The sequence below is a fragment of the Miniopterus schreibersii genome, assembly GCF_964146895.1.
Source record: "Miniopterus schreibersii genome assembly, chromosome: 12".
NCBI classification, from domain to species: domain Eukaryota; kingdom Metazoa; phylum Chordata; class Mammalia; order Chiroptera; family Miniopteridae; genus Miniopterus; species Miniopterus schreibersii.
Window position 1 is genome coordinate 26,922,421 of NC_138112.1, and position 12,742 is coordinate 26,935,162.

The following is a 12,742-nucleotide window of genomic DNA, read 5'->3' on the forward strand; positions in this document are numbered from 1 at the left end:
CAAAATATGGATCTCCTTACCTCTAATATCCTTGTTTGGAATCTGGGATGAGAGTAGGGTGTCTAGATTCGGAAATCACCACTTTGGAGTACTAGAAAGGAATCCCAAACAAACTCAAATTAAGTACTTTGTTTATAGATAAGCCTGAACCCATTTTTGTTCTTGCCAGAATCTGATTGTTTCTCTGTATAGTGTTCCATCTAGTGGTAGGAATGCAGAATACACCAGAACACCAAGGATAAGCTCTAGGTTTTCAGGCTTTTTTTATATTAATAATGCTTACATGGTAGACTAAAACCTTTTATTAATGGGGGAAATGACCCTTTTGTTTGAAAAATAAGTCAGTGGCAGTGGATTCTGAGAGTATTCAAAGAGTATATGTTTTTTTTTATAGAGCATTTCCATGATTTAAATTTCTGCTTCTTTGGGTTAAGATTTTATGTATTTATGGTAGATTTATGGATGAAGAGGCAAATGTGTAAATAATGGTAGATACTTTCAAGAGACAGTCGGTTGGGCTGATATGAAAAGGATGCTTTGTATATGATTAAAATTTTAGGGCAATTACATAATGATTCCACTAAAACTATTTTGTACTTTTAAAATTAAAGTATGGACATTTCAGCAAACTTGGCTTGTGTTCACCTATGACTTAAGAGGCTAAATTTTAGCCAGACATTAATGTAGAAGTACCTTAGGGTTGGCTTTGTTTACCTAGCTCATCTGAATTTTTTCTTCTCTTAGGCATTCCCTCTTTAGTTCCACTTCTTTCTTTGCTAAGGATGTAAAGGAGGTCAGTTCTTTCTCTTCTGTTGCTTTTTAAAATGTTCTGAAGACAGGCAACACTTGACAGTTGTGTGATATATCCCCAGGAATGCTTCCTAAATCTGTTACATTTTTTTTTTTTAATTGATTTATTTAGGTGGCTCCCATAAGTACCTGAAACTAGTACTGATGGAGGTCTTCTCAGGTTAATGTATCTTCAAAAAATTTTTTGTTTAATATAGAGAGATAATGAGAGAATTTATGAAGACTTACAGCAACTTTTCTGTTAAGCAGCTTTTAAAAGGGGGTTGGGAACCCTCTTCTCTTACACAGTGATTTTTTTAAAAAGAAAGAAAAACTGGATAACCTGGTTAAGTATAATATGTACTATTACCAAATAGTAGAGTTTTCATATTTCCTAGTTTTCACATGTACGAATCTTTAACCCATTCATTTTGCAGAGAACATAGCAACAGAAATAGTGTATCTAGTTGTGTTAACAAATATATTTTTTCCTACAGCTGCAACTTGTTGGTTTTTGTTTTGTTTTGTTTTTTTTTTTAGTAAGATGGGACTTTGCTTTACTTCCTTTGTGGGTTCTGGAGATTTCTCATCATCTATCATGGTGAGAGCCTGAACTTCTGTTCAAAACATTGGCCTACCTCTGCAAGTGGCTACAAAATTTCCCATTGTCCTACAACGCAACTCTTGTGCTTATACCACTTCTTCCTCATGTATTTGAGGAAATAAGGAACATGTCATGGCTGTCCTTTCTGCCGTTGATCATGATGTGCTCCAGAAGGTATAGAATGAATTACAGTACAGGATTAGTGTCTGCTGTGCGACATGAGAGGTGCTTACTGAGATTTGTAAAATTATGGAAATAATGGTGATATAGTTCCTTTGCTTAGTGGTTGACTACCTGTTCATATATAACTTACTGAATAATTTTGAAAGTATTCTTTTTGGCATTACCCTATATTTAGGAAGATATAGTATATATCAGAAAATACACATCTACAATTTAAAAAATGGAATCTTTGTTGTTTTTTTAACGTGGTTTTGATTTAATATACTGTGAGCATTTCCCCCGTTCACCCTTTTTTGCTATATATTTGTGTACCTCGTAGTATTTCATTGTCAGACTGCTGTCATTTCATAAACTATCCCACCATTATTGGACATAGCCACTTACATTGTGACTTAGGTCCCTTAGCTTTGTAGTACTTTTTCAAAGCCATTTGGATATCTTTGTCATTTCCTTTTAATACTTTGCATGCCTCCTTCTCTTTTCAAATGAACTCAGTCCTGTTACTTATACTGAGCATTCTATATCCTGTGAGTCTTTTCCCAGTTTTTATCTTAACATCCATTTAACTTGTTGGTTAGATTTATCTCTTAAAGTATAAATTAGTCTGTGAAGTAAGTTTCTGTTAATTCTAATGGAAATTATGTTAAAGTTTAACTGTATAATTTCTTACAGAGGACCTCACAGACTTTGAAGATAAAATTGTAATAGTTATGTCTTATTTTGGATCATACTTTGTGACCCATTACACACAAAAATTAAATGGAGTAAGATACAAGAGTTCGTTATGTTTCCCGGACATTTGACACTTCTGACAGGGCAGATGTATTTCTGTGTGTATAGATTTTTTTGGCTTCAGTCTGATTTCAATGAGGGTATTTCCTAAATACTTTCAAATTTTTGTTAAATGAAAAGAATGTTGTTGGTCCTTTATATTAAAAGTTCAGAAACTATTTTCTTTAAAATATATATTTTTATTGATTTGAGAGAGAGAGGAAGGGAAAGGAAGACAGCATTGATTAGCTACCTCCTGCACGCCCCCTACTGGGGATGGAGCCCGCAATCTGGGCATGCGCCCTGACTGGGAATTGAACCAGCAACCTTTTGGTGCATGGGATGATGCTCAGGCCAAATGAGCCACACCAGCCAGGCACAAAACTATTTTCTTACCTCCAGTTACTGTTTCTTGGTGAATATTTGTTCCTTTTATTTGTACTCCTCCCAGGGATAATTTCAAAGATCCGATTAGTGAAGCAACATTTGATGAACGACTTAAATTGCCTTCCAAATTGAGTGTGTCTTCAGCTTTCTAGATCATTGAAGAAATCAGTCTTATGTTATCAAAATTGATTCTGAAGGCAGTTGCAAAGAGTATTATTCAAACTGACCATTTTGAAAGAGATAGTAGCATTTGGCTAAATGATTATGATATATTGTTTTAAAGAAAAGACTAGTATTGTTTTTAGTCAAGCTCATTTATTAGAAAATCTATTTGGGTATTAGCATAGTTTTGATATAGCCTAGTGAGTGCCTGTTTAGATGGGAACTTGAGGCCTCTACATTTTGTAATGATGCATGCTGCTGGCTGGGTTGGCTGACTTTCTGTGGAAGTGAACCTAAGTACCCTAAGTTTCTAAGGTTAGTAAACTCTGCCTGGGGAGGTCTATACAGGCTGTGGCCTGCACTAGGAATATGGCTATAAGATTAACGAAACTGTCTAGTAACTGATCACTTCTAAAATTTTTGTACCCTGCTAAACACTTTCCCCTGAATACAAAAATACTGTTTTGCATTTCATTACTAATCTTACTGTTTTTGTTTTAAATTAGTTAGAATTTTAGACTTTCATTAAAGTGGCTAATTGGGTATTCACTGCGTATATGTGTTTCCAAGTACTCTTATCTTTTACAAAAATTTAATTCTATTAATAGATCTGTCACTTAGTAGTGAGCTACTGTGACTTTACTTGTGGCCAAGTGCCTTACATATATGAATACAATTAACATTTACTTTATCTGCCCCAAACATTGTTTGTTATAGAGGCATATTAAGTAAAATAGAGAGCATTTTGTATAGTAGGGATTAGTTCCTTCTGTCACCTCTGTTTGGAAAATTGCTCTTTATTTCCATGATAGACCTGGTTTCTTCCTGTCCTTAAGTATTAGAAATCCTCATGAATTCTCATCTTTACCTAAAGCAAATAACCTGTACATCATGTAGTAGTTATTTGAGTGTAGGGTTTAGGAATTGTTAATAATGTAACATTCACGAAGGTATTTCAGTTTTTATAATTCTTAAGGTAAATAGCTAAAACAAAACATAAGATGTATTTCTACTTTGGAACCCTTTTGATTGGTAAGGAAAATTTAATACCAAGTTTGTGCTTTTTAAGAAATGAAATCTCCTGGATTGAGAATGGAAAAAGCAGTAGCTATGAAGATTGCCGGGATATGCTCGACTTTTCTTTGGGACAGTTTGCTTTTGTTTAGTCAGAAGTGGGGAAAACATTTCCTTCCTGAGTTGTTGGATTTCAGACTTGGAAGCATTTTCGAGTTACAGCTATAGTAGAAACGTGTGGAGGAAAAATTACTGCATAAAGAAAATGACTTGCTTAAGTTAAAATATTATGGGGAAGTATGTTCTGCAGAGTTTGTGTAATTATTCAGTTGTTTTTTCCCCCTCTCAGTAATATTTGTATAATTTTGGTTTTGCATTTGGTCTACTCTGGATTCATAATCTCAGCATGAACTCATTTTGTTTTCCCTGTTACATGTAAAATATTAATATTTTAGCATCTGAAGTTATTTAATTTTTATGTGGCCATTTCTAAAACATTGTTTTCATAAACATTACAATAAAAATCTTTGTTAGATCTTCTTTAACTTGAAATTTGAAAATTTTCACATGGAATGGGCTCAGCTTAGTTTTTCAACCTTTTGGAAAGAGCCGGTTGTGCAGATAGTTGTAATTGTTGCTTTAGTCTATATAAAAATTAACATTTGGATACTTTTTTTAAAGAGTCATGTCAGAACTGCCTACCTATATGCATACTAAAATGAATGTACTTACTAAAGAAGAAAGAGTGACCACTGTGAGGCACTATTCTAGGCCTTTGGGAATACAGCAGAGAAGAAAACAGAGCCCTGCCCGCATGGAATTTGTATTTTAATTGGGAGAGAAAGACTTTAAACAAATTAGGATGAGCTAGGTGATGATAAGTGCTTTGGAGAGAAATAAAGCAAAGTAAGGAGGTGTAGTGAGGGTTTTGAGGTAGAGGAGTGCCGTAAAGCTGTTATTTTTTTGTAAATATTCAGAGATGTTCATCTGATAAGGTGACATTTGAGCAGAGAACTATAGGAATAAAAGCAAGGGGGCAAGAAGTATAGATATCTGAGAGAAGGGTATTCTAGGCAGAAGGAACAGCAAGTGCTGGGCACCTGAGGTAAGAGTACTTGGTGTATGGGAGGCATTGCAAAGGAGATAGCAATGTAACTGAAGCAAAGTGATGCTGGGGGAGAGCTGATCACAAAGGAAATATAACAGATAATGTGTATTATAATATGTAAAATATTGTAGTTGAAGCTGAAATCTATACCTTTGGCTTCATTTAAGATTAGGCTTTATCTGACTAATGTAGCAGTTTACTTAGCTCTGTGATGAATAGCATGGAAATTGCTATTCATTCACAAAAATGTTTGCCAGATCCTTTTCAGTTTTCTCAGTCTAGTAGAAGAGAATGATTTGGAAGTAAATAATTACAGTGTAGAGTAATTCTGTAGTATAGAATTATGTGCTACTTTTACCCACTGTATGGAGGCCTTAGTGTGTGAAGGGGAAGACTTCCCAGAGAGGAAGGCTACATTCATTTGGAAGAATGAGCAAGAATGGAAAGATCTGGATGTAAAACAGCAAGGTACATCACAGAACACTGTAAAGTGGGTTTGTGTTGGAAACAGATTCAAGAAGGATATTGACAAGGATGAAATGTATTCCCATCCTTTAAGCAGTGAGGAAATCATTGAAGTTAAGCAGTGACAGTAAGTGTTGTGTAGTAGTTTAGAGAATATTTGGTGTGTGGGGGAGTGAGTCCCCAAATCAGGTGTCATTAAAAGTGAAGATCAGCCCAGCCAGCGTGGCTCAGCAGTTGAGCATCAACCTGTGATCCAGAAGATCATGGTTCAGTTCCCGGTCAGGTCAGGACACGTGCCCGGGTTGCAGGCTCTATCCCCAGTGGGGGGCATACAGGAGGCAGCCAATCAATGACGCTCTCATCACTGATGTTTCTGTCTCTTGCCCTCTCCCTTCCTCTCTCTGAAATCAATAAAGATATATATTCTAAAAAAGTGAAGATCAGCCCAACATTTCTCAGTGAGGACACCTGGGGGTGCGGCAGGTTTTTAATTGTGGAGTGCCGATTGTACATTGCAGAACAGTTTCCTTCGTTTTTGATATTAAATGCCAGTAAACCCCCTCAGAGAGCATTACAATCTCCCCAATCTTTGAATGCTCCCAGGAGAAGTGGTACCCCCTCGTTAAGAAATAAGTAATATTTGAACTCTGGCTTTGGCAGTGATAGTGGGATGGAGAGGAGAAAGTGGAATTGCTGGAGGTTTAGGAGACTTGGTTACTGATTGGCTTTAGGGAGTGTATATAAACAGAGGTAGGACTACATTTGGGGAAATATTGTGATAAGAAATTTTGTGACAGGTTGAATTTTGAAAACTGATAAAATAAGATTCTGAGGAGTTAAAATGACCGTTGATGTGACCATAAAGAATTAACTATTTAAGAACTGAATAGCTTGTCAAGACAGTTTCTGGAAGGATATAGAAAACTAGATTATGTAAAATGATAGGAAGAAGGCTAGGAATATAACTTCTTGTAATTAGATTCAGAACTTGACCACTGTGCTTGAAGTTTTAAAGAATTCACAATGAGCAAGAGATGGATAGGCCTTGCTCTCAGTAGATTATATTTCGAGAGGCAAAGAAAGCTTAGCTTTGGAAAGAAGGCAAGTGTAGTATATTTTCAGTGCCATAGGACAGGTATCAAGAAGATTCAGAGACGGCAGAGATCATATTCTACTTTTTACTTTCAGGAGCTGAACCATACCTAGCAAGTTGAATGTGCTATTAAATTTTGTTGCCAGTAGTCTGAATTGTGAAAGCCTTGTGTCATTTTTCTGTTCCATGGGCACTCTGACTGTTGTGCTTTGTTCTTTAAGCATTGTTGGCCAGGGTAACTGCTTATCTAAAATGGATTTGCTTATCAAATGTTACTTTGTTTAATAATTGGACATGTTAGAACAAACATTTTAAAAAGATTGTAAGCAGATAATTGGCCATAGTTACACTGATGTTTCTTTCTAGCAATCAAGGTCAAATTAGGTCACTTGAATTCATATTTAATTATTATGCAGTGAAGATTAAAAGTGGACAAACTGCTAATGAGTCATAAGTAACTTTAATTTCCCCCCCTTTATGGTAGTTACAACTGAGATATTTATATATACTTTAAAAGTAAAACAACTCATTTCTTGGTCTTTCTATTAATTCTCTGAATTGGATCATACTTTGTATTTTCTCTTTTGTTGAGTTTGCCAATAATAATCTCTTAAGTAGATTGTGGGGAAATTTTGTGGTCTTAAAAGAGCTTTTTTTCAGTTTTAGTGCTAAAACAATTGTATAGTAGATTATTTTATAGTAATGCTTTCTAGTTTGAAATATAAAATTAGAACTTCTGTTTTAACTTTTTCAGAGTAATACTAAGTAGAATTTCTGGATCATTTTTTATTTGGAAATTTATTGCAGTAAGAAACTTCAGTCCATTTTTTAGTTTTGGCAGTGTTAGCTAGTTGCTGTCAACTGATATTTGAGATAACACAGTAGAATGGAAGGGAGAAAAAAATGAGAATTATTTTATATAAACAAACCGAGATCCTATTCTCTGAGACCATACATATCTGTTATCTTCCTGTTAGTGCAAACACAGTATTCTAGGGAGGGTATTAATAAAGATAGCTTAACCTTTAGCTTGTTCATGCTTCCACATGTATGATTTTTTAAAAGTTTTTTTAAAGGTAGGGTTGAGTAATACTAGTATTGTAACTCCAAAGGTTTTCAGTAGTAAAAGACTGTGAAAGTTCCTCAAGGCCTTGAAACAATTCCTTTTCAGATAAATAAAATATTTGAGGGTGAATTACTCTCTGAGGGAGTTCGATTTACTTTCTTGTATTATTGATCATTTATGTCTTCCTAATTAATACCCTGTTTACTTCTCAGGTGGATTATAGTGGTCTCAGTTCTTCTGAGAGGCTTTTAACAACTTTTGCAAACTACCTGTTGTTGCTCCACTCTGTTAGATTTTTCATCTGTTAGTATGCAGATCTGACATTAACAATAAACTAAAGCCAGAGAATAAATTAATCTCTTTTCTTTTTATTGCAGACTTAATTCAGTGCACAAATGAGATGAATGTGAACATCCCACAGTTGGCAGACAGTTTATTTGAAAGAACTACTAACAGTAGTTGGGTGGTGGTCTTCAAATCTCTCATTACAACTCATCATTTGATGGTGTATGGAAATGAGGTAAGCAGAATTTTTGGTTAACAAGAATACTGGTGTGATTATTCAGCTTCTCTCCCTGAAACTTCAGGAATGGCTTCCGCAACTAAAGAGTACCAGTAGAAAGGGCAAGGTGCGGTGCCTAGGAAGAAATATAGTTGTAGACCTTACAATTTGGGGAAAGATGGCTTGTAAGCCAGAAAGCAGAAAGTGGGCCAGAGCACAGAGGGCTTCAATAATGGGATCAAGAATCAAAGATTAATGCCTAGAGATAGGTTCTATAGAACATCACGGGTGTTTGCAGGCCTTGTGTATGGACTACAAGTGGTACCTCGGTTTTCGAATGTCCAATGACGACAATTTCGGTTTACGAATGCCATAAACCCGGAAGGAAATGCTTCAGTTTTCTAACACACCTCGGAAGTTGGACATGCCACATGGCTTCCGCTGAGTGCAAGATCCTGAGGCCTAGCTGTCAGCTGTTGATCCCTCGGTATTCGAACATTTCAGAACTCGAATGGTCTTCTGGAATGGATTACATTAGAAAACTGAGGTACCACTGTGTGTGTTTGTCTATATCCAATTGCCTTTTTACTATAGACTAATCAGATTTGTTTGATCTCATAGTCTGTGGAAGCATTTTCCCTAATTCAGGAGTGTTATGTATGGCCTTTTGCTTAGAAGGACTGATTGAAGAATGCCTTCTTCAGCAGAGACGAGATGTGTATCTGAAGTCTCCTTTACCCAAAAGGGGAACAGATAAGATGCACAAGCTTTTGCAGTTTAATGTTTGGAGAGAATCATCTTTTTTTTTCTATGCAAGTCTAGCAGCTCATTTTTGAGTTCTTAGCTTAAATGACTTTCTTAGCCCAGTATACTATACTTGTAAAATTGTGTTAAAAGAACATTTGAGTGTAACTAGACAAATCTACATTGGTTTGTACCTTAGAAAAATGCAGCCGACTGGGAGATAGCTTCCATAGAGATAGGGAGGGAATAGTCATTGGTGTTAGACTTCTGAGCGTAATGACTTTCTGACACCCATGACTTTACTCATTTTGAGCTCTTCAGTCATGAGACTCTTCTGTTACCTTAGACATATACCAATAGAGCATCATTAAAGTTCAGAAATAAAAGAGAAATTTACCTACAACTTTATCATTGCAACAGATCTTTTTTCACACTTTGGTGTTTTTTGTCTTTATTTGGTCCTTGTCCAAAAGTATTTTTATAGCTATATCTGGATAAAATATTATATTTAGTTTTTTAATATATTGTACCATAAGCATCTCTGTGTTCTATGCTCTTTGTATTTATCATCTTTAGTTATTACATAGTTGATCATATGCTCCATGATTTTCTTAACTGTTCCCATTGCTGGACGTTTGGTTTTCTTACTATTCACTGTTATAGCACCACATTAAATGATTTCATTTGTAGTTTTTAAGTTTTAAAAGTTATTTCCAGAAGTGTTACCTGAAACATTATTTAGTCAATAGGCATGACCATTTTTAGGACATAATTACCATATGTTACTCAGTTGCTTTCTAATTTCTTACAACCAGTATATAGAATCAGTAGAAATGCTTGGATATATTAATATCAATGTAACTGGAAACATTTTGATCTTACATAGGATAATCACTTTTATCAGTAATGTGTTTACTTAAGATCATGATTGTTTTCCAAAGGATATCGGACTTACATGTATTTCTTATTTAAAAAATGTACGGTCGGCCCTTGAACAACATGGACTTATATTTTATGGGTTTGCTAATATGTGGATTTTTTTCAATAAATATTGTAAATGTATTTTCCTTTAGACTTTTAATAACATTTTCTTTTCTCTAGCTTACTTTATTGTAAGAATACAGTATATAATATCTATAACAAACATACATGTGCTCAGTTGTTTGTTATTGGTAAGGCTTCCAGTCAACAGTAGGATAATAGTAGTAATTAAGTTTTGGGAGACTTAAAAGTTACAGTGGATTTTTCCTACTGCTTTGGGATTGGCACCTCAACCCCCACATTGTTCAAGGGTCAACTTTAGTTTATTCTTTTTTTAAAAAAATATGTTTTTATTGATTTCAGAGAGAGGAAGGAAGAGGGAGAGGGAGATAGAAACATGAATGATAAGAGGGTCATTGATCGGCTGCCTCCTGCACGCCCCCTACTGGGGATCAAGCTCGAAACCCCATGTGTGTGCCCTGACTGGGAATCGAACCTTGACCTCTTGGATCATAGGTTGTTGCTCAACTGCTGAGCCACGTCAGCCAGGCTGTGGTTTATTCTTTAAAAAGAAAAAGCTACAGATATAACCAACTGCAGTGCCAGATTAAAGTGGCTGTAAATAAGGTGATAATACTAGAAGCAAAACCTTGATAAAGGCAAACAGAAAGTCTACTGTCATTCCTTAGAGTTGACTGACAGGAAGAGAAAGATAGCATTTCAGTATGAGTTTTAGATAAACTCATTTTTAGTTTCTCTTAAGCAGCTAAGACAAGTTCAGTGTTCTCATTTTTTGTGCTAGTTTATGCAACCCTCAGGTGTTCGCATTGGCAGTCATTAGCCTATGAGAGAGTATGCATAGGATCTTAACTGTTCTGTAGTTACCATGGAATAATGGTTCTCAAATTGGGGAGAGGAAAAGAGTGATCCACCCTCACCCAGGGGACATTTGTCACAACTGGAGGGAATGCTAATGGCACCTAGTGGGTAGGGGGCAAGATGCTTCTAAACATCTTATAATGCATAGGACAGGCCCTCACAACAAAGAATTACCAAAGCTTATGAAAATCAGAGTCTAATATTTGCCATTTTGAACAGGTTGTTTTTAGGATAAGTGATGAAAGGTGAGTCTTTGATTTACAGATTGTTTTTCAAAATCCTGGTTTGTTTGTTTAGGGTGATATCAGATCAACAAGATTGAATTGGGAGTGATGGTGTATATCCTAATTGATGGTAATCCTCTGCAAACTCAAAAAAAAAAAAAAGAAATCCTAAGGAGAAGTGAAATTGAAAGGAGTTTCTTTAGCTCTCCTTTTTGTGTTTGTATGTAATGGAAAGTTCAGATAGTGTTCTATGGTAAGGAGTTTGGAGAGCATTTTGAGAAGATGAACTTTTACATACATGCTGACCCAACAGTTCAACCCTAAGTGTTATGAAAAACTCTTGTATGCTTGCAAATGGAGACCAAGTACAAAGATGTCAATTAAACATTATTAATAATAGTGGAATTGGCCAGAACTTTAATATTCATAAAGAAATGGATACATAATATTATAGTAGTTCATTGAAATACTACAACATCATTAAAAATGAATGAACTAGATCTACATAAATAAATGAATAATTCTTGGGAAAAAAGTTGTTACAAGCACATTAGAAAAGTACAGTATGATATTTCTGTATATTTAAAATAGAAAACAATTATGTACAGTTAATAGATACTTATATATGTAGTAAAATTTTAAAAACGTGGGAATGATATATACCTACTCAGAAAAGTGATTGCGTCTGAAAAGGGAGAGAGGGAATGGGTGTGTATGTCTTCAATAGAGTCTATAATGTTTTGATTCTGTAAGAAGCTCTAAGTGAATATTGTAATGTGTTTAATCTGGACAGTGGGTAAGAGGATGTCTATAATGTTCTCTTGTATGATATAAGTATTTTTCTTTTTAAAAAAAAGACGCGACCTGAGTATGATTAGGTATAGTCCAAATATGCTGCAAAAAAGGGCAGAATTACAGATTTCAGTTTAAATGTGCCTATTTCTTTTTATTTTGATTTACATAGCTGTGGGCATTAGGCTTTAATAAATTCCTGTATGCTAATGAAAAATACATGTTTTTAGGATTGGTAACTAGTTAATAGGAGGACTGAGGATGAGAAATTTAAACTAGATAAACGTAATGAAATGTGTTAACTGCTTTTCTCCTTAATTCTCAAATTAGAATTTGTTAGATGGCAGTACCTTAATTTGAAATAATTATTTGTTTTTGTTTTTCCAGCGTTTTATTCAGTATTTGGCTTCAAGAAACACGTTGTTTAACTTAAGCAATTTTTTGGATAAAAGTGGATTGCAAGGTAAAGACAACATAGTTATAGAATATCAAGAGTGACTCCATGTGGTGATTACTGCAGAGTTGATCTCTGTCTTTTAGAACATGTGCTGTACAGGAACCTCATTTTAGTAGTTGTAGGAAAGAAAAAACTGTATTTTAATGTGAAGATTAAGATTGACTTTATTACTTGATGCCTAAAGCTCTTTGAGAAACAGTATAGGGTAGTAGTTTGAGATCAGGAATAATGGTAGCTCCTACCCTATAAGATTGTCATGAGGCTAACCTAGTTAATAAATGTAAAGTGCTTAAAGCAATGCCTGGCACACAAGAAACAGTATGTAAGTGTCTACTTTCGTTGTTAATGTTATTATTTTATACTTTATTCCAAAAAATGTAGTCGGTAACATACATTTAGTAGCAAAGGTAAGCAGTGCTTTGTTCAGATGAATTGCTCATTGATACATCTGTTATTTTATTTTTAATTTAGTAACTTGAAATTCCTGTAATCTGGTGGTGTAGCCTTCCATGCACATTCTG

The 12,742-nt window shown here is 34.9% G+C and overlaps 1 protein-coding gene across 16 annotated transcripts in view; it reads left to right on the forward strand.

Annotated features, from left to right (window-relative positions):
- The window catches only part of PICALM (phosphatidylinositol binding clathrin assembly protein), a 96,978-nt gene that overhangs the window by 23,213 nt on the left and 61,023 nt on the right, over window positions 1-12,742 (forward strand). For all 16 annotated transcript variants that reach the window (XM_081153097.1, XM_081153096.1, XM_081153106.1 and 13 more), the window contains exons 2-3: window positions 8,020-8,162; window positions 12,152-12,227. In XM_081153097.1, coding sequence (XP_081009223.1) covers window positions 8,043-8,162; window positions 12,152-12,227 — 196 coding nt within the window. In that variant the 5' untranslated portion in view covers window positions 8,020-8,042. The remainder of the gene's footprint in view (window positions 1-8,019; window positions 8,163-12,151; window positions 12,228-12,742) is intronic.